General features: G+C 42.4%; 1 protein-coding gene across 2 annotated transcripts in view; it reads left to right on the top strand.

Moving 5' to 3' along the window:
- syne1a (spectrin repeat containing, nuclear envelope 1a) overlaps positions 1-22,630 on the top strand; it is a 220,262-nt gene that overhangs the window by 8,089 nt on the left and 189,543 nt on the right. Inside the window, exons 1-2 of one of the 2 annotated variants that reach the window (XM_074685621.1) lie at positions 10,635-11,018; positions 16,103-16,164. In XM_074685621.1, coding sequence (XP_074541722.1) covers positions 10,874-11,018; positions 16,103-16,164 — 207 coding nt within the window. In that variant the 5' untranslated portion in view covers positions 10,635-10,873. Of the gene's footprint in view, positions 1-10,634; positions 11,019-16,102; positions 16,165-22,630 lie in introns of those variants that run through there. The other variant, XM_074685622.1, reaches the window with a different exon arrangement.

The following is a 22,630-nucleotide window of genomic DNA, read 5'->3' as shown; positions in this document are numbered from 1 at the left end:
GGTGAATGTACTCACCTGATAAAGAGCCGGGGAGATGCTCAGTGGGAGGAGTATCTCAGCTCAAAGCGTCGCAGCCTCAGGGAAGAATTGATTTTTCAGTCTCTGTCAGAAATGAATCCAATTAATTATTAAAATTAAATCATTTTTTCTCTGATTTAATTAAACTGAGGAGAGTTTGACAAATTTATCTCTTCAAATTTAATGTTAAAGATCTTTTTTTTCCTCAGGGTCTTTGTGTTGTAGGGCTGGGGCGTCTGTGGGATCTGATTCTTTTAGGATTTTTTGGTGCTGATTTAATTTAAATTGCAATTCTTTGATATTTGTGATTTTGGGATTTTAGTTTGCTTTTTTTATCACCTGACCATGTGAAAAAGGTGAATGATGATGATGATGATGTCTACAGATCATAGACTGTATAAAACATAGACATAGTCTCCTCGACATCACCCGTCTGTTTCTGAAACAGAAAACGAAGCAGATCGGCTATCGTGGCCATAGTGGTAAAGGGAAAGGGCTTTATGTACAGCTGGCGCAAATTTATTTATTTTTGTCATTTATTATTATTTATTTTTCAAATGATTATTATTTTTTTAAATTTTAATAAAGTCTTGGAAATTTAATTTTTTGGCAATTTTTTAAAAATTTCATATTTTTTTACTTTTACAAATCAATAAATTAAAAAAATGTCTACATTTTTGCAAATTTTTAAGATTTCAAAAAAAATTGCAATTTTGTTTATTTCATGTTTGTTTTAATTTTTGCAAATTTCTTTTTTTTTGACATTTTATCTAATAATTAATTAATTTCAAACCCACAATGGGCAGTGTCTTTCAGATAAAAAACTTGTGCCAACCAATCAGAATTAGCCCCGTCATTCAGCTGTGACGTTTGGAAACCAAAAACTCAGTTTCCTTCCTTACTTTGGCTGGAGTTTTCAGAAAATATTGTTTTTAGTGACGTAAAGCTGTGGTATCCAGTGGATGACAGGACTTAACGTATAGAAACATTTCCCAAATACTCTCGGCTTTACGTCACTAAAAACGATGTTTTCTGAAAACTCTGGCCAAAGTGAAGATTTTGGAAAACTCCTGTTTCATGGTTTCATGGTTTTGCTCTCAAACGTCACGGCTGAGTGATGGGGGCTCATTCTGATTGGCTGGAACGAGTTTTACGTCAGGAAAACTTTGCCCATTATGGGTTTGGCGTGCTTGGAGCCGCACTCACCGGCGGATTTACCCGCTGCGTGTGAACAATTTTTTTTTTTTAAACGAACGAGGGGGGGATACTTATTTTTGAAAATTCCTGGCTACGTGTGGACACGGCCTAAATCAGGAGCCATATTTCCCCCAAAACACATCACATGAGTCAGAGAGAAAAATTTATCCCTCTGCTGGAGAAAAGTGGAAACTTTTTTTCCAATCCAGTTTAAAAAAAAACAAAAAACAAGCTATGCTTCTGCTCACTCCTTTTGAACATGTAATTTATTTCTTGTGATATTTTCATTTGTTTTATTACTGTTTGGCTCCCTCAGTTTTACTATGAATTACAAATTTTAATTTTAATTTTTAAATGTATATAATATTTAATGTTGTGTAAAAAAATAGTTGGAACTGGAAAGTTCTGTATTACATATTTGAAATAAATTAAAATAATAATAAAAGAATAAATCAAAAAATAAAATAAAAAAGAAGAGTATAATCCAATCCATTTTATTTAAATAGCACATTTTAAAAACATTAGAGTTTACCAAAGTGCTGCACAGTAAAAAAAATAAATAAGAACATCAACAACAACAAATTAAATAAGTTAAAATAATAATGAAAAAGTTAATAAAAATAAAATGAAAATTTAAAAAAGACTAAAATCCAATAATCCACTTTATTTAAATAACTCATTTTAAAAACAATTAATTTTACTAAAGTGCTGCACAGTAAAAAATAAATAAGAACATCAATAAAACAAATAAAATGAATCAAAATAATAAATAAGAGCCATAGAAACACAGGGGTTAAGACATAAAAGGACATAGATCACACAACTCTTACGCTGAGTTAAGAGCCAGAGAATAAAAACAGCAGATCATACCATAATTTGTTTGTGTGTGTGTGTGTGTGTGTGTGTGTGTGCCTCTGTGTGTCTGTGTGTGTTGTGCAGGTGCAGGAATAGCTGCCTGTATCCGTGTCCTGTCTGTAATGAACTCTCTGATATTTGGACGTTGTTTCGTTAACACCAAAGCGTCGTCGTCTGCACATCTGCTGCTGAACAGGGAGTGATGGTGCTTGAAAGAGGAAAGAGGATGTTTTGATAATCACTTTGACTTGTTCCCCCCTTTCCCTCTCTCTTTTATGTGGTGTCATTATTACTGAAATGTAATTAGCTATGCTAATGGGCTGGCATTTGGACTTCCGTCTCAGCACTTAAGCCGGGCCTGGTAAAAACGCTCCAAATGAGCCGGGCTGTGGCAGCCAGCGGGGAATGGGCCTGTGAGGGTGGAGTGGCTGCTGAGGGTGTGATGGAGGGTGTTATTGAGCGTCGGGGCTAAAGCACTCCGGCGGAAGTGCAGAGAAGGAGGTTTTTAAATTAGGGATTGTTGGGGTGAAAGGAAAGCGCTGGAGCCGAGGAGTGGATAAAGAAGCTTGGAGGAGCCCCCGAAACCTGTTAAATCAATTTGTGAGGCTGTGCTGTGGATTACCCACGAGTGTGTGTGTGTGTGTGTGTGTGTGTGTGTGTGTGTGTGTGTGTGTGTGGGTGTGTGTGTGTGTGTGGGTATGCAGCAATCACAGCCTACCTATCTGGGACATAACAAAGCTGTCCATTAAGCACATGATAGCTCTAACAGGCGTGCTCCATTAATGACAGACAGGAAATACATCACAGCTCAAAAACCTGAAAGTAGATAGATCTAGAGCAGATAGACACTGACACCATCACTCTGATCAGAGCGGCCGGCCCTCCTGCTCTGTGAATATAAACACTGAGCAGCCCTGATGTTATTCAGAGGATATAATTGAATGAATGCATTACTAAATTAATGTGTCACAGCAGAGTGTGTAACCTCGTTCAGCGTGTGTGTGAGTGTGTGTATTCACAGCACTGGAGTTGTGGAGTCATTAATAGATTAAGAGAGATCAGGGTCATCAGGGAGGCTGCAGTTTGAAAGCACAGCTCACTTTCTCCAGCTTTACTCAGAGCTTCATCCATCCACCAGGTGGCGCTGTGCCTCTTCACACTCCTCCATAAGGCAGGATAAGGAGCCTTGACTGCTCAGAAAGCAAACATCCTCAGGGTGGATGGATTAGAGAAGGAGCAGCGTTTGTTTCTCCTTTAATGGCTGAAAAGAGGCTGTTCCTCCTCCTCTCCTCAGGACGCTGCGCACCCTGCAGACGTACCTGTGCGAGCGCCGAGCTCCAAGCGCCAAACGTCGGGCGCTGACCCGCGTCCAACCTCCACAACCTCAGAGAGAGATCTGGGGTTTTGTGGGGCTGCCAGGGGCTCCATTAGGGATCAGGACCAGCTGAGGTTCAGTCTGTTTAAACCCACAGATCCTCCTCCTCCTCTTTCACCCCCTCGCCTCCTCTCCTCGTCTCCTCTCCTCGTCTCCTCTCTCTGATGGAGACACTCTGGAGGTCTGCAGCCTTAAGGAGTCTGTGGGTTTATCCTCGCTCATAGAGAAGCTGTGAAAGTCATTCAGTCTCCTTCAGCTGAGTCTGCTCTGTGTGTGTGTGTGTGTGTGTGTGTGTGTGTGTGTGTGTGTGTGTGTGTGTGTGTGTGTGTGTGTGTGTGTGTGTGTGTGCACCTGCTCTCTCCTCTCTACTCCCCTGGTAAAGTCTAATAAGTCCCATGAATCCTCGCCGTCTTGTTTTGATTTTGTCCCGGGGATGTTTTTCTAAACAGGCGGCGTCTCCTGGGAACTTCCTCTCTCTGCTGTTTAGCAGCGAACACCAGGAATCCTCCAAACCGTTCACACACATTTCATTTTGTTTAGTTGTTCATCTGAACCGGTTAAAAGAAAAACACAAAGATCAGTAGGATTTACCCTGAGTTTAAGCAGAAAACAAAACAATTAAAGAGACGACTCCATAACGACACAGATAATCACAGCTTGTTAGAAAGGTTGAAGGATGAATACACAAGAACGTCAGCTGTCAATCATCCTAAAGCGTGATGTAAATCCTCATTTTTAGCCTCTAATAACTAATAATAACCAAACTTTTCAGAAAAAAGAGCACTTGAATACAAAGCAGCCAAATACCAGGTGCATTAATTTTTTAAAGTTTGACCACAGCCCATCTGGAATGACTGGGGAGATGGATTTTTTTGACCTATGCTGCAGCCAGCCACCAGGGGGAGCAGTTTTTGTTGCTTCACTTTGAGCCAAGCAAGATGACAGCCATTTTTTTAACAGTCTATGGTTGTAACTCTTTATTTTTGTGCATTTAAAGCCTAATCTGTTAGGACGTGTGTAGGAAAACAAAACAGAATAGAAAGTTAATCACAATGAAACAAACACACAATAAACACTTTGTTTACTAGTTTAAATCTGTTTCCATCTCTTTCATATCCACTTCAGATGAGTTTGAACCATAGACTGTATATAGAGTGGACAGCGTCTCTCCGTTATTTATCATTGTACGGTTTTGAAGCCAAAATTCCTCCGTCACAGACACAATCTGAGTGGAGCCTGTGACAAAAATTACAATTATTTTTTTCTTTCAAGAGTCTAATCACTTCTTGACTCTACCTCCCAACATATTTAACAATCCCCCAAAAAATATACACATAACGTCAGCTGTCAATCATCGTAAATTGTTATGTAAAGCCTCGTTTTTAACCTCTTATAACCAATGAAAATGAAACTTTTCAGAAAAAAGAGGACTTGGATACAAGACAGCCAAATGATATCTTCAAATCACCACAACAATCAGATGAGAGAAACATTTCTACCAGGTGGATTAATTTGTTAAAGTTTGACCACAGCCCATCTGGAATGACTGGGGAGATGGATTTTTAAACCTATACTGCAGCCAGCCACCAGGGGGAGCAGTTTTTGTGGAGACCTCACAACAAGCAGAAGTCAATTTTTTTTACAGTCTATGGTTTGAACTGAAAAATCAATCTGCACGTTTTCTTTTTTTGGCTGCAGTTGATCCACAGATTAACTCCTTAAACCCACTCACTGTGTTTGGGTGTGAAACAGCGTAATCCGCTGAGATTGGGTTTATTTTCTCTTTGTTGAAACAGCTTTTGGACGCCCTGTGGTAACTGATTCTGATTGGCTCTGAAGTGTTTTGAGGTGGTCATTAACTGTTTCTCATTGTGTCTCCTCCTGGTGAATCTATGGCGTTGAAACCGTCTCATTACCCAGCGAGGATGAGCCTGGTTGACGTGTTCAGCACCATGGATAGCTCCTGTTCTCTCCTGAGCTGAAGCTTAGCTCCATGAAATGATTTATCAGACATTAAAACACCTTTACTCTGGCAAACCAACAGAGGAGAAACAAAGTTTGCATAGATCTGTCCGTCGATGAACCCTCCTCCATTATTCACACCCCTGATAAGGAGCAGGCTGCACACACACCAACACTTACAGAACAATAGATTTCTGTCTCTTCCCTCAGAGTCCAGTCCAAAGGATTTTCCCGCCTCATTTTATTGAGTGTGAGTGTGTGCAGTATGAACGCCTCGCTGCGTTTCTCTCCTCTGCTGTTAAATAATGTCTTTAAGGTCGACAGAGAGCTCGAGTGGAGCAAACAGGACTGTATGAGTGCTGCTTTGAGCTGAAACCCAGTCCATCCATCACGCCCTCACACAGGTGTAGAAAAACGATCTGACTGTGTGTGTGTATATATTGAAATGTAAATCAGAGAGCCTTTAAAAACCAGGTCTGTGTGAGCGCCACCATGACCAGATCCAAGACTGGAGGAAGGAGGAGTGTCAGCGCTGTGATTATCAGCAGACAGATAGCGGATGACAGCTGCCATTGGTTATTGATGACTTTCATAATTAAAATCCCTTATGGGGGGGGGGCAGGGAGAACAAAAGGGGAAATCACACACGTGATGAATGGTCCTTTCATCTTTAAGGCTGATATAAGGCTCACCAGGCTCGTCTGCATGAATATTGGTTTCCGGGGGAAGTCTCTGAATATGGTTTCAAAGGAGAGCCCAGTGCTTCAAATAGTGCCAGACCCTGTGTGTGTGTGTGTGTGTGAGTGTGTGTGTGTGTTGAAATATGAGGGGTGTATTATCAGGGAAATACAGACAGAGCAAAGGTCAGATACACATCAGACTGCGTGAATAAGAAGAGGTCAAAACTTCAACATACGTGGTTCGAGCTCATATTACAGCAGCAGAGGATGAGGAGAGGGCTCAGGATATTTTTAGAGTCATTATTCCCTACAATCTTTGAGCCCAAAACTGACCCCCAACGTTCCAAAATGTGCTCTCTAGCGCCACCCATACACACTAAAACTGCTGTCAATGGCAGTAGAAATGTCATAGAGAGATCAAACCGTCAAAATTAGAGCCTGACCGATATGGGATTTTTGGAGCCGATGCCGATACCGATACTGGGGGCAAAAAAAAGCCGATATCCAAGATATCAGCCAATATCCGATATATCAGCTTATATATATAATAAATAGAATAGAATAGAATAGAATAGACAATACTTTATTTATCCCCGAGGGGAAATTCAGGAGTCACCGCAGCATTTCAGAAAACAAAAGTAAGAAAGAGTATAGAAAGTGCAAAAGGATCCATAAGAAATTAGATGACGACATCCCGTCCACCACTCGTCCACCACTCTCCAGTCCAGCCAGTCTGCACCTCCACAGGGTCCAGGACTGAGCCTCCCCAGCAGTCTGTTCAGTCTCTGTCTCCTGGATCCTGTCTGCTCACAGCAGGCGAAGCTCCTCCAATGTGGGGCCGGCGTCCGATATCAGCTCCGTCAGCCACGTCCGTGAACAGCACGATGCCGCTGGGTTAGCACAGCTAGCTCGTCCATCCCCCGGGGCTAGATCCCACGTTCCCAACAACGATGGATGGAAGGACAGGTCCACGTCGTCACCTCCCAGCTCACATCCGAGAATTTCGCATGTAAACAATGCAGCCATGGTTACATGTAGGCTCTCCAGACAAACACAGGAGAAAAGTAGTAAAAAATATCGCCGAAGCCACAAAAAGTTTGGTGTCTGTGACTGACAATGAACCATACAAAGTGATGATCCACTCCAAATACAAAGATGACGAAAAAGAGACGAAAAAATTACAAGAAACGGACAAAGACGAGAGAGCTGCTGCAACAGGCAGCTACTTGGGTAGCGCCTAGCAACGGAATGAATAATAAATTCATTGATATAGACAGGATATATACTGTATATAATCACAAATGATTATAGTACCCATATGATTTAAGACAGAGACAGAACACTATTAAATTAAAACAAGGAACTTTAATTATAAAACTGTGAACATGAGAACTGTAGTTTAAACCAATGATAAATAAGAACAAGCTGTAAACACAATAATAAATTAAAGCTGCAAGCAGCATTAGACGGGTCCTCGGGCTCCTGCCGGTTTTCCCTCCAATGTGTCCATCAAAACGAGACGAACATTTCGGTGTTTGTTTCATCTCTCTACGACATTCCTAGCCCCAGTTAGGGCTATTTTACTGTGCATAGGTGGAAGTGAGCCTAATGGCTCTGAGAGAATATTATGGGATGTCAGGGAGTCAGTTGATACCATGGCAACGTATCCTCTGCTATGCTGAAGAGAAATAGCCAACTTTCTGTCTGGGAAAGGTCAGGGTGTCAGCAAATAATTTGTTCGTCTTAATGAGATGAACATTTTGATGTTGGTTTGATCTCTCTAGGACATTCCTACTGGCTGCTATGGCTGTTTGAATGTTGTAGATGTGGACAGAGAGCATATTATGGGATGTTTGGTATTATATTGAAGAGTTTGATGCTTGAAATGTGTGTGCCAATTTTGGTGAGTTTTTGATCATGTTCAGGGGGTCTAATAAGCACTTTAATGGAGGAGAGAGTCATTGTTGCCTCTGCTGAGTCATGTGACCAGCTGTGTGGAGCTCCTAATCAGTGTGTGACATCATCACAGAAGTGCAGGAGGATGAGATTCCCAAAGGGGACAAACTTCTCATCCTGTAGGCCAGAATGTTGACCTAATCTGTGTAAAAATATGATTTTCTTGAAGAACGTTTTGTGAGGAATCCAACCATGTCATTTTTAAAGCTGTGCGACTTTTACTTTTTTGTCTAGAGGCCCAACTGCTCAGCGAGGGCTGCTCTCCCATCTGTTAACATTGCGTGGTCGGCGACTTTGAGGGCTCGCCATTCGAAAACCGGGCCCGAAACAACGAATTCCCCCACAACTTTTGTAGAACAGGGTCTGGTCTGTCATGTGAGCCAATTTTCATGCCGGTACCATTTTTGGTTATTGACAAGTTAATGTTTGTAGAAAGGCTTAAAATTCTGAAAACTCTTATTTTGGCGGGCAAATTGCCGGCTTCCTGTTGGAGCTACGCAAAAATACCTCCTATATTTTTTGTGCGTCTCAATGAGATGAACGTTTTGGTGTTGGTTTCATCTCTCTACCACATTCCTGGACCGAGCTAGAGCCATTTTTGTGTGTTTTTGAGTGGTTTTTAGAGGTTTTTAGGCTCTAGAGAGATTATTATGGGATGTCGGGGGTCATGTTTGGTATCATATCGCAATTTTTCGCAATTGTGAGGTGCGTGCCAATTTTGGTGAGTTTTTGAGCATGTTTAGGGGTCCTAATTTGCGATCTCGGGGCGGGTGGAATAATAAAAAAGAAACGGACGAAAAACAATAGTGCCCTCGGCCGAAGGCCGAGGGCACCTTCTAGCCCTGCTAGAAGGTGCCCTGGCTCAGGCCGAGGACCCTAATTAAGAAGTCAAACTTTAAACACCTTAAGTAGAAAAAAAGTCAAACAGTAAACACACAATGAGCAACTTACACAATGTTAAAACGCTGTATTATAGTCTTACATTAGATAATGGTGGACGTGTGAATTAACAGTAGCATTTATCTCTGTTTATCTCACAAAAAAGCAACTAATACGACATTAAAACATTATTCCATAGTCTTACAGTACATAATGTTTGTCTTATTGAGACACACAAATTATACAAAGACACCCCTGACCTATCTCGAACAGGAAGCCAGCAAATTGCGTTTCAAAATAAAATCTGGCCAAATTTTGGGTCTCAAACAAAAATGATCTTCTCCTAGGCTATACATGGTATCGGCTTGTAATTTGCTCAGATGACAGAGTGGACCCTGCTTTACAAAACCTGTGTAGGAATTTGTTGTTTCTGTAACGGTTTTTGAATGACAAGTCCTCAAAGTCGGTGAACCCCAAAGAAGCCCTCCCTCCATCAGAATGAATGGTAGAGGAGGATCCAGCTCCACACAAGCTGCGACAGTTAGACCTCTACACAAAAAAGTCAAAGTGGGACAATTTTGGAATTGACGTGGATGGATTCCTGACTAAATTTACTAGAAAATGATCTGATTTTTAGAGAGATTTAGTCAAAGTTGTGGCAGCTACGAGGAGACGTCTGTAGAACTTCAGTCAGTTTGACTCCTGAGAGGGCAGCAGTTGGTGATGATGTCACAATGACTGACAGTTGCGTGCAGCTGGTCATGTGACTCCCTGAAGGCGGGAAAATGGAATGTGTAACACACACACATTATAAAGGGGTTAAACCTCCAGCTCCTGCGATCAGCTGAGGGTGTGTGCCTTTAAATGTTGAATTCCTAGAAGTTTCATGAACAGTGCGGTCATTGTGAGCCTTGTTGTTTGCTGTTTGGTTTGAAGCCTTTGAAAGGAGGAGCTTAAATCCCTCTTCAGTAGAAATCACACAATTACACTGGATGGAGGTTAACTCCCACTTTACATCCTTTCATTCACCGTGGAGTTTTTAACGCCGTGTGACGCCGCTGACACAAACACAACCTCAGTTATTTCACTCGTCTTTATTTTATCCTGCTCTGTTCTCGCTCCAAGGGAGGAAACAAACAGACCCATGTTCAGTCTGTGACGGCGGTTGAGATGAAAGCGAGGGTTTTTCAAGGCGCGGATCAGACAGGATGGCTGTCAGTGATCGTCTGTAGCCCTGCAGGCTCCAGGAGAAGAAAGCTGCGAGCCCGAGAGCGCTGCGTGGCGTGATGTGGATGAGAGAGACAGAGGAGGGGTGTTAGAGCGCCAGAGACACGCGGGGAATTCCTGCACGTCTGTCCTCGTGTCAGAGCACGCGCGTGTGTGTGTGTGTGTGTGAGTGTGTGATGCTGTCACCCCTCCTAACTCGCTAAACGGTCCCCCTCAACCCACCCACCCACCGCTCCACCGCTCCATCCTCCCTCTCCACATCAGGACGGGGCTGCTGTGACATCACTCATTCCCACGCGCTCTGATTGGCCGGCTGATGGAGGGAAGTGGACGGTTCCCGCAGCCGACGGTGAGAAATGAAGACAGAGGGAGAGGAAGAGGAGAGGACGTGGGAGGGAAAGACTGAGGAGGGAGAAACGGACTGAGCAAGACAGATTGATGCCGACGCTGCACTGCTCACACACACACACACACACACACACACTCTTCACATCACACTCCCCAAGCTGCTTAACAGGCAGGAAAAGCTCTGAGTCTGCCTGAGTCTGCAGCAGGACGCAGCAGAGGACAGCAGGAAGTGAGACGACGAAGAGGAGGAGGAGAGCAACAGTTTCAGCGCTGTCATCTCAGGAGCTTTTCAGAGACACCTCCCAAAAAGGAGCAGGAGGAGGAGGCGGCAAGGGCAGGAGCAAGGGCATGTGTGTGAGCGTCTCCCGGAGGTTGAATGTCCTCTCAGCGTCCCCATGAAAGCCGGCAGGAGTCCAGGCGTAGTCTGGGGTACAAGATGGCACGGCGAGCCGGAGGGGAAGGATCCCCGAAGAAGAGCACATCCCTCAACCTGGTGACGGGGTTCTTCCACTTCCTGCGCGGTGAGTGGGACAGAGTGTCCGTGGAAGTGTGTCCCAGTGTGTGTGTGTGTGTTTGGAGGTGTGTGAGCATGGCACTGCAGTACGGACCGAGCTGCATGTGAGCGTTTGGTAATTTCCTCACTTCATGTCCCTGCAGGGCAGATCTTATCCGTGGTGTGTGTGTGTGTGTGTGTCTGTGTGTGTGTGTGTGTGTGTGTGTGTGGAGCGAAATGAGCAGGAATCTGAAGGGGGCGTTTCCACCTTGGCAGAATGTGTGTATTTGTGTGTGAAGATGTTAGCGTAGAGCAGGTAAAGGGAGCACACCTTGCAGATCGTGGGAGCTCAGCAGACTGTCCAAATGTTTGATTCCTCATCTCTGCGTCCGTCTGCTCCTCTGGATCTCCCTCCACTTCTTCAGCGCTCGCTCTGATTGTTTGTTTAAGAGGACATATCATGCTGATCCCTGATTTAATACTTACATATAATATAATCAATTTGAAAACGAGACCTTTCAGCCCCTGAATTTTCAAAAAATGAGATACCGTATTTTTTCTGATATCCTAGAACGAGATTTGATGCCTCTGAAAATAGGTCATTGCCATTTGGCTGCGAGATTTCGACCTTTGTGACGACACGAGGATCCTTTCTTTTTATTGGAGTAATCTGATAAAGCAGCTCCTCCTCTGTGATGTCAGTTAGTCACACAACCACCACCGAGGGATACACCCACCAAGAGCCGACTGACTGAGTGCTGGATGCAGGGACTCTGCTCTGCTGAGCAGCTCGGCTTTACATGGTGAATTAGCAGTTAAAACACTGTAGTTTTAGCAGACGTGGTAATACTTGTGAGACTGTGATATTTGCCTGTTTGTTCTGACATGCACTGTGAACCTGGACCACAATAATGCTGCGGTAATAACATAGTGAGGAACTGACGGTAGAGGCGATCTTTAGACGACACTTTCAGCATGATGGATAAAACAGACAGAGAAAAGTGAAGGAGCAGGATGGAGCCCTGTTATAGAAATAGTTTATTGGTGAAGTCTGCCTATATTTCCACGTATAAACTCTACATGTTACAGTACCGCTTTGACTCACCACACTGAAGCGTCCTGAGATGATCTGTGTCCAGGTGGATTTTCTTCCTCCTGAGCTGCAGAACCGTCCGGGTCTGACTCGGGGTCCAATACAAAAGGACGTATCCTACACTCTGCCATTTTATTAGTGCTATCAATGCCTTACAGTGAAGTTTTGGCAAACAGCAAACTCGCTCAGTCTGCTCCATCCAATATGGTGATTTTGTAAATACTGCCATGCTGCAAAAACCGTCCCCTGGCTCTACCCCCTCCGCCCCTCTGATAGATCTGACCAATCAGAGCACAAAGGGCTGTGACGTTGCGAGGTTACTGGAGGTCATTCTCCAAACGGAGCGTTTCAACCAGATCTTCAGAATGGCCTAAAATGAGGATATTGAGAACGCTATTGTGGGGCAATGAAGGAACTAAATGACTTGTACTGAGGGCAGAAATGCTTTACAGGCATCCTAGTCTGGCATAGTGAAAAGGACAAACAAGCATATGTCCTTATGAAATGTAAACCTTTGTCCTCCCAGATTTCACCTCCTGTAACTCAGCGTGTCAGCGATCAGGAGAAGAATCAGACTTTTTCTGTCATCTCATTTCCTGCGTCAGAAACAGCCTCTGGGGCGGCACACTAGATTAAAATGAGTCCCCATTAAGGTCGTCTTCACAGCAGGGGGTCAGCGTGTGAACTTGGGGGGCTTCATAGAGACTGATGATGACCCAGAGCGGCGGTGGCGAAGGAGGTAATCAGGTGTTAAAACGCTGCTGTGAGGCTCAGTTACAGAGTGCGGCTGTTTCCCTTTGTGTGTGTGTGTGTGTGTGTGTGTGTGTGTGGGCTTTAAGTGTGACTGTGTGTGCGCACAGTTCAAAGTCACCTCGTCCCTGAGACTGAGCGCCTGGCACGGCGTTGGTGCAGACGTGTTCTCCTCCACACACGCTCCTGCTCGGGGAGAGGAGGTGAAATCTCTCCTCCTCCTCTGATATTACCCCCCATCAATATTTGATCCCTCCTGGACCCAATCAGGGACTCATTCACGGAGCGGGGACCTGTTCAGGGGCACGTATGACTATGCCTGTGTGTATCTGCATTATGGATGACGCCCCCCCCCCCCCCCCCCTCTCCTCGCTCCACGCCGCGCTGTGAGCGTCTGCCCGCCGTACCCACTGACACACTAACCAACCTGTGTAATCAGAGCGTCAGCATTTTTCATTAAGGTGGAGGAAGCTCTGTGTCAGGCGCCCTCTCTGCCTGATAGCGTGTAGGCTCAGGATATTGCTGCGTGCTGCAGACAGGACAGGAGAGCGCCGTCAGTGATGAGAGTCTGAGTCCCAGCTGGACCCTGGACCTGCTCTGTGCTCGGTGTAATGAGATGTTTGAGCGCGGCGCGTGAATCTGTAAATTACTGATGTTACCACGGCTCAGGTTTCACACGGTTTTGCAAAGACCATGAGTGGTAATGAGTTTGTTCCTGTACTGTCCTCCCACGCCCAAGCTCCTGTCTTTATTTCTACATTTTTACCAGGGAGGGGCGAGTATCTGTATCGAGTATCGGACCGATACCAGCCTTATTTAAAGGTACCGGTACCAGTGAAGGCTGCAGATACCAGCAGCCAATAGGGCTGAGATGATATTTCTCCTCATTACTTTCTTTGAGGTGCCAATTGGACTTCATGTGGGATTCTTTGATATTGCCATTTTTTATGATTTTTAGTTTGATTTTGTAACACCAGACTAAGTGAAGAAGTTTAATGATGATGATGATGATGATGTCTAGAGAACAGGGATACACGATATATCTGTATCAATATCAGTATCGGCTGATATTTACTCATTAGCTGTCATTTTCAGAGCATCTTGAACGATCTTTAAGTCCCAAATAATCTTGTTTTCTCTGACTAAACACCAAAACTACCTAAGAAGGGCGGACAAGAAACAAGTTTGAAAATAAAGGGAGATATTGAAAAATTCAGTTTTTGCATGATTTTCGGTTCGTTCACATTTTTATCATCACAGTTTTTTTTTTTCTTACCAATATATCAATATTGGTAAGAAAAAAAAACATAAGTAAGTAAATATTGGTTATTGACCATAACAGCAATATCAGTATTGAACAAAATTTTCATATCGGTTCATCCCTACAAGAGAAGATGTCAGGAGCCATGTTTTCCCAAAAATGCTCATCACATGTGAGTCAGTTTTTAGGATTTATTCGAGGATCTGACATCTCAACTTTTTTCCAACCCAGCTTATAAAAAATTAGAAAAACTTGAAAAAAGAGGACTTTTTTAACAAAAAAAACATGGTTAAAAATTGTTAAATAAAAAATCTTGATAATACAATATATTGATTTTTTTTCTCCAACCCCTATTGTTCCCCCATGTCAGAGCTTGTGCGTTTATTTTCTACATTTTTACCACGGATGGGCAAATATTGGGTATTGGTCTGATACCAGCCTTATGTTAAAGTATCAGTAATCGAGTCATTCCTCCTCTTCAGTAGATGGCGCTACATTGTGGTTTAATACCATGTCAAATGTGCGTCAGATCCATAGACTGTAAAAAAAATGGACGTCATCTTGCTCGGCTCGAAAACTGCTCCCCCTGGTGGCTGGCTGCAGTATGAGTCAAAAAAACCATCTCCCCAATCATTCCAGATGGGCTGTGGTCAAACTTTAAAAAATTAATCCACCTCATAGAAATTTTTCTCACGTCTGATTGTTGTGGTGATTTGAAGATATCATTTTTACGTCACGTTTAACGATGATTGACAGCTGCCATCCTCGTGTATTTTTTTGGGGGGGGATTGTAAAATATGTCTGGAGGTAGAGTCAAGAAGTGATTAGACTCTCTAAAAATATATATATATATTTTTTTTGTCACCCAGCTCCACTCAGATTCTCCCAGAATCCCTTGCAGCCTCTACTGCACAGACTCTGACTGCTAATGGTTGCGCCTGTGACGGAGGAATTTTGGTTTCAAAACCTAACAAGGCGGAGCCAGGCTGTCCACTCTATAAACAGTCTATGGTCAGGTTGTGTTCAGACAACATAAATCAACCAGGGAGAGTTAACAGTTCAACTGTTTTATTTTTTCACTTCCATTTATTTTCAACAATCACTAAAACTCTGACAGTTGTTAGTTTATTTTTCTCTTACGAGGGGCATCTGTACTTTGTATCGGTGATTTTTCGTACTGGTATCAGTCTGAAAAGAAGTGAAATCAAACATCCCCAATTTTTACTCCTGTGATTGACAAAACCTGATTTATGTCTGATTTTCATTCAAGCTGAGTGGGTTTTTAGGGGACATCGTCTGCAGACATCTCTGCTATCGATTGTGTCTTTGCTAAATGGGGTTTATCACTACGGTCACCACAAAGAGCGCCCTTCTTTAAATCTGTTCATTCAGTCAAAGCCCGGTTAGCAGGGTAGTCTTTAAGCAGCAGATGCATGCTGAAACTGCATCTTATCAAGAGTTTTTGTTTTATTTTAGGTAAAAAGTGTCTTATTAAACTCAATATGAGCCACATTTAGCTGACCGGTCCGGGAAAATGTCTCGTTTCAAGTTGTTTAAAGACAAAATCAGGTCTGAATTGCTGTAACAAGTAAAAAGAAATCTGTCAATGAAAGAAGAGAAATTTGGTTGAAAATTGGTGAGTGTGAACTTGTGGTCAGGAGTGGATAAAATCCCCTCATGGATCAGATCAGGAGACGTGTCGTCGTATAGAAAGACCTGCTGCCCTCCTATCAGCTAAAGGGCATCTCAGCGTTTCCTGTCCTCCTCCTGAAAATGCCATCTTTAAATGTCAAACGCCGTCTCTGGCCTCGTCAGCGTCAGGTACGATATGATGCAAACAGACACATGAGACTGGAAGTCATAAAATCAAAGTTAATTAAAGTCAGAGCCAGCTCTGCAAAGCAGATCCAGCCTCCAAACAATGGACAATGAGAAGCTTGTGTTGTAATTCCCTCTTTGTGTATTATTGCCTGTGACTGATAGTGATGCTCTGGGCTCTGATTTACAGATGAGCAGGAGGCGGTGCAGAAGAGGACGTTCACCAAATGGATCAATTCCCACTTGGCAAAGGTAGGACAGTCTGCTTTATTCCCTCTGCTCCTGCCAACATTGTATTTTCCCCCCGTGCACAAACAATGCTGCTGGAAACTTCCGTCTGTGGATCACCCCGCTCGCGTTTCCTCCACAGACTGAGCTCGAGCTGATGAACACTCCTCACTCATGGTTACAGTAGTCATGTGTTTTTACAATGACCTGTTCTTTGATCTGCTCTGTTAAACCAGAAGTTGTTTATTAGCAAAACTTCTCAGTAGAGTTTCAGTAAAAATCATGAGTGGGCTGTTTACAACTTTTAATTCAATCAAAATGAAACTGAAGTTTTTGCCAGGCACTTCTTTGTTGTAAAACGGAGGCAAGTGATTTCACTCAAATGATTTGAGTCATGATGAACTAAATAAAAGGTTTAAGAAGGTTCAACTTCAATGCTTAAAGTATTGACTCAAACTACACTGCACTGTAAAAACAAACGGTTGGACCACCTTCATGAAACTGTTTCAATTGGTCACACAAACAGTTTCTTCATATAACTGTTTTATGTTGAGCTAACATCATTGGTTTAAGTCTGATGTGCTTAGTAATTTGATTCATTTCAAATCATCACCTTGTTTAAATCGAACTCAAAACAAGCTGAGCTAAATTTTCAGACTTTTCAATTAAATATTCTTTGCAACCAAAATTAAAAATTGCTGCTTTGCATTTTTATTTATTTATTTATTTTTTAATTTTTCATTTTTTTTTTCAATTTTGGCACATTTTGTAATATTTCAAAAATTTTCCAAAAATGTTGGCAAATGTTTTTAGTAGGTTTTTTTTGTAAAATTTTGGGAAATTTTTGAAAACACAAAAATTAAAACATTTTTAAAACTTTTCTAAAATAAAAAGTTCTTGAAATTTTGGACAATTCTGAAGTTTCATTTTTTTTCATTTTTTGCTAATTCTTGAAATTTCTTCTCTTTTTGGAATTTTTTGCAATTTTTTGACATTCCAGATATTTTGGAAGTGTTGCAAGTTTTTAAAAATTTTGAATTTTAAAAAGTCTTTGCACATTTTTTTTGTATTTCAAAAATTTTCCAAAAATGTTGGCAAATGTTTTAAGTAGGTTTTTTTTTTCTAAAATTTTGGGAAATTTTCGAAAAACCCAAAAATTAAAACATTTTTAAAACTTTTCTCAAATAAAAAGTTCTTGAAATTTTGCACAATTCTGAAGTTTCACTTTTTTCATTTTTTGCTAATTCTTTAAATTTCATCTCCTTTTGGAAATTTTGCAACTTTTTGACATTCCAGATATTTTGGAAGTGTTGCAATTTTTTTTAAATTTTGAATTTTCAAAAGTCTTTGCACTTTTTTTTTACATTTCAAAAATTTTCCAAAAATGTTGGCAAATGTTTAAGTCTTTTTTTAAAACTTTATTTTTATTGAATTTTACAATATTTTTTAAAATAAGGCACAGATGGCATGGAAATGGGAGATAAAATAACCCTATAAATGTCACAAAATCACTTCTTCTTCTTAGGTGTAAGTTATAACACGACTTAGTGTCATAAGAACACTGAGCGGGTGATGTATGAACACTGTAAATGCTTGAAATGAACACCCCCTAGTGTAACACAACAACACTGCTCAGTGTGAAAAATTCACCTTTTAGTTTGATAAAATAACACAGTGGGTGTTAGAATTTTAACCCTATGAGAGAGTTAAATATTTACACTTTCCAAAGTGGAAAATTAACTCTGAGCATGTGAGAATTTTATAAACTCAGGGAAAGTGTTAAATTCATGGGAGTTGAATTAACACTCAAGACTTTGCAGTGTGCAGAGCTGGTGCTGGTCATGGGACTGACTCTGCTGGACCACACACACACACACAGAGTCACACACTCACACACACACACTTCCTGTCTCTCATATTCCCTCCTTATTTTGCTGGTAGCCAGGATTTACTCCCAGCTAATTATGACTGTCACATTACAGCATTAAACACACCGTTTATCTCCTTCCCTTCAGCGTCTGTCACTGTGAAGTCCTGCGAGCTTTAAAGCTCTCTATTTCTGTGTGGACCAATTTAGATTGTTGAGGAGATGAGTTTTTATTCAGCCTCCGTTTCCCCCTCAGCGCACCTTCACAGCAGCATGTCGCTAACTTCAACCAAACAATTACTCCGTCTGCAGCTGCACGCTGAGGGCCATCCAGTGCATGTAATTGTTGTATTATCCTGCATTACATTCCCTGATTTAACCCATTACTGCTTGAATAGTATCTGAAGAAGGGGTGGACAAGGCAAATATGGCACGGGTTAACACAATTAAGTGTTATTTTAATCTGCAACGCTCCTCTCAAGGATCTCCTCTTTGACGGCGACAGCTGTGGAGGCCTTGAACCGCGGTGACGTGGAGCAGAAAATTCATTTGAAAAGCACTCAGGAGGGAATAAACCTTGACGTAATATTAAATATCACGTCTCAGGACCGTGCCAGCAGAAAATTACACCCCACCCTGACACCCCAACGCCGTGAATTTCTGACATCGTTCAAGGTAAACACGTAGTTTATTATTGATGGAGTTATTTTGAGGCGGTGCAGACAGAAACAGTCTTTCTCTTTGTTGGTGCTTGGAAAAGCTCTCGAGGGACTCTGATAAAAACTGGATCAGAGCGCACAGGGGACGAGGGGAAGAGTTCAATATGAGAGGAAGCAAAAAGATTCACATTAAAACATGAATAACAAATGTAAAACCAAAAAATTACCATTTCACTGGAGGTTTTTTCCCTAAATTTTGAACTAAAAAATGAAACAAAGGATATATCCTTCAAATCTGCAGGCTGTAAATCAGTCATCATGTTACTTTTGTCTATCTCAAAATATTTGGATATCTTTTATTAACGCAGGTTAAAATGTGTCTAAGAAATCTGTAATGAAAATTGAATAGTAAAAAGTTAATGAGCCATCAGGCTGAGTTAGGGACCGTCAGACTGAGCTTACAACCTGCACTCAAAGAGGGCATAACCATGATACAGATATTGAAGAATCATTAAGTTTTTTGTTAAAATATCTACAGGAGAACAAATAAATCCCATTTTCCAAAGCCAGTGATACTTCCCCATGCCTGATAGGATAATAACTGTGTTTTTTAGCTTAGGGATCGTCTAAAGCGAATGATTTCCAAACGGTTTGAATGGAAACTGAATTTACAACTGACTACATGAACAGAAAGAAACTGCAAGAGTTATATTTTGTAAACTTGTATTTTACACAAGATCAATCACAGAGATTTTGGGGGAAAATGATGTTTCATTGGTTAGCCAGATTAGCCTAATGTTTGCAGAGCTAGCAACACCAGCCTTCAGTTCTCCTCGCAGGTTCCTGTCCACATGCTGTCAAACTTGTCATGACTGCAACATTTCTATATACACTCACTGACCACTTTATTAGGCACACCTGTTCAATCGTTAATGCGAATTTCTAATCAGCCAATCACATAGCAGCATGTAGACATGGTGAAGATGATCTGCTGCAGCTCAAACTGAGCATCAGAAAGAGGAAGAAAGGTGATTTAAGGGACTTTGAACGTGGCATGGTTGTTGGTCTGAGTATTTCAGAAACTGCTGATCTACTGGGATTTGAACCCACAACCATCTCTAGGATTTACAGAGAATGGTCCAAAACAGAGAAAATATCCAGTGAGCAGCAGTTCTGTGGGACAAAATGCCTTGTTGATGCCAGAGGTCAGAGGAGAATGGACAGACTGGTTGGAGCTGATAGAAAGGCAACAGTAACTCAAATAACCACTGGTTACAACCGAGGTCTGCAGAAGAGCATCTCTGAACACACAACACGTCCAACCTTGAGGCAGATGGGCTACAGCAGCAGAAGACCACACCGGGTGACCCTCCTGTCAGCTAAGAACAGGAAACTGAGGCTACAATTCACACAGCAACACCAAAACTGGACAATAGAAGATTGGAAAAACGTTGTCTGGTCTGATGAGTCTGGATTTCTGCTCCACATTCAGATGGTAGGGTCAGAATTTGGCCTCAACAACATGAAAGCATGGATCCATCCTGCCTTGTATCAACGGTTCAGGCTGCTGCTGCTGGTGTAATGGTGTGGGGGAGATTTTCTTGGCTCACTTTGGGCCCCTTAGTACCAACTGAGCATGGTTTAAAGTCCACAGAAAAAAAAAGGAAAAAAAAGGAAAAAAGAAAAAAAGAGAAAAAAGAAAAAAAAAGAGAAAAAAGAAAAAAAAGAGAAAAAAGAAAAAAAAAGAGAAAAAAGAAAAAAAAGGAAAAAGAAAGAAAAAGAAAAAAAAAGAAAAAAGAAAAAAAAAAAGGAAAAAAGAAGTCCACAGCCTCCCTGAGTATTGTTGCTGACCATGTCCATCCCTTTATGAGCACAGTGTACCCATCTTCTGATGGCTACTTCCAGCAGGATAACGCTCCATGTCATAAAGCTGGAATCATCTCAGACTGCTTTCTTCAACATGACAATGAGTTCCCTGTACTCAAATGTCCTCCACAGTCCCCAGATCTCAATCCAATAGAGCACCTTTGGGATGTGGTGGAACGGGAGATTCTCATCATGGATGTTCAGACGACAAATCTGCAGCTACTGTGTGATGCTATCATGTCAATATGGACCAAACTCTCTGAGGGATGTTTCCAGGACCTTGTTGAATCTATGCCACCAAGGATTAAGGCAGGTCTGAAGGAAAAAGGGGGTCCAGTGTGTATATATCGCTGATTTAGTGCAACAACGAGTCGGAAATGCTAAAATAAATATAACAGGAGCTTAATTACTGTTTACACCTGGGGCAGCCATCTTTGATTGTTAACTCTGTAGTGGTGAGAGGAAATTCCAACCTCAGGGGGCGTTCCAGTTGAAATTTCCCACTTGGAACTCATAAATACCGACTTCCCGGTACAAATGGGACACACCAAAGGAACTGCTAATATGCACAGCATTTTTAGATGCCATCTTTAACCTGTGCTCATTTAAATCTGGGTAGTAGAGCATAATGGCAGAAGTCATTAAGTGAAGCGAGGGGCAGATGGCTTCACTGCAGCTTTGACACACTGTGACTGACAGTCAAGGCCCACAGTGATAAAAATATCAGTTCTTCTGTTGGAGTAAAAGTGATGTTTAATTCTGAGACGAAGGGGACATCGTCCTCTCACGCCCATGGTCTGGTCGTCCATTACTCTCCAAACTGGAGAGAAATTCTTGTTCAGACAAAGATTGTGGAAACATCCTCTGAAATCCCCGTTAATGAACTGATTGAGTTAATCAGTGGATTAGTGATACCATCACAGCCGCAGTCGGAGCAGATAACACAGTTTGTTCCCCCGCCCTGCTCCCTCCACTCAGCTGATCAAATTACTCGCCCTTGTCTTCCTCACCCGTCACGAAATAACTCGCCCTTTCACCTGATGCCTGGCGTTGTCATAGCGACGCTAATTTGACATATTTGTATATCAAAAATGTGTTGGTTGTCATGGCAGCGGGGTTGATGGTAGTTAAGACTCGGGATGAATGAGAGACTAAAGTTGTTGTGTGAAGGATGCTGGTCTTTCTGAGTCCTTCTGGGTCCTTCTGGGTCCTGGTTTCTCTGCAGACCTGTTTCTGCAGATGAGGAGCGTGAGAGACAGAGGGAGGGAGAGGAGGGAGAGGAAGAGCTTTAACAGTTGGTTTAGCTCCGCTCTCAGAGGATAGATCACGCCCTGGGCTATGCAGATGATTAGGCCACTCTAGTTATCACAGGTCTTTAATTCAGCGCCTAAAGGTGTGTGATTAATCGTTAGGTGAGTGGAGACGCAGCGCGGGGCTTCCTCTCTCTGTCCCACCCCTCCCCCGCACTTTTCCACTCCACAGGTCGAACAAAAGAAGTCTTATGAGCTCTGACAAAGAGTTTGAGCCGCTCGACGTATTGGAGCTGGTAATTTATACAGAAGATTAATGACTCTCATTACGGGGAGTAGTTCACCAGATTAAGTCACCACGTACCGACCTGAGGTGGAGACCGTCAGCGAGCGGCAGGTCTGAGACTTCTTCAGCTCGTTTCCTCATTTCATCAGGAGCTGGTTTGGTTGAAAGCCTAAAATCACACGTTTAGAGCTCAAACTCTGCGTCTCTCTGCTCGAGCAGCCTCGCTTGGTTTAATTCTGTGTCTCCAGCAAATTTGAGGCTTTAAAGTTTTACCCCGCGCTGCAGTGGAGTGACAAGGGGGGGGGGAACCCAGCGAACAGGCCCCAAGTTTCCAGTCTGACAAATCCTCTCTGAGAGGGTTAAAGCTTAATTACGGAGTGGCCGGTGTGAGCGGCGGAGGTCTCCCCGTCACTCAGGCGTTTCCCAGGCAAACAGCTTTAGCGCAGTAATCACTGAACCAAGTGTTTCTGGAGATTACAGCAAAGCGCAGCTCCCACTTCCTCCCTCACTGTTTACTCTCCCTCATCCCCACATCTCTCTTTTTTTAGCAGGGGTAGAGAAA

This window comes from Halichoeres trimaculatus, unplaced genomic scaffold (assembly GCF_033239565.1).
Source record: "Halichoeres trimaculatus isolate MK-OKI-2021-1 unplaced genomic scaffold, fHalTri1.1 fHalTri1_scaffold_13, whole genome shotgun sequence".
NCBI lineage: Eukaryota > Metazoa > Chordata > Actinopteri > Labriformes > Labridae > Halichoeres > Halichoeres trimaculatus.
This window is presented reverse-complemented; position numbering and strand designations above follow the sequence as displayed.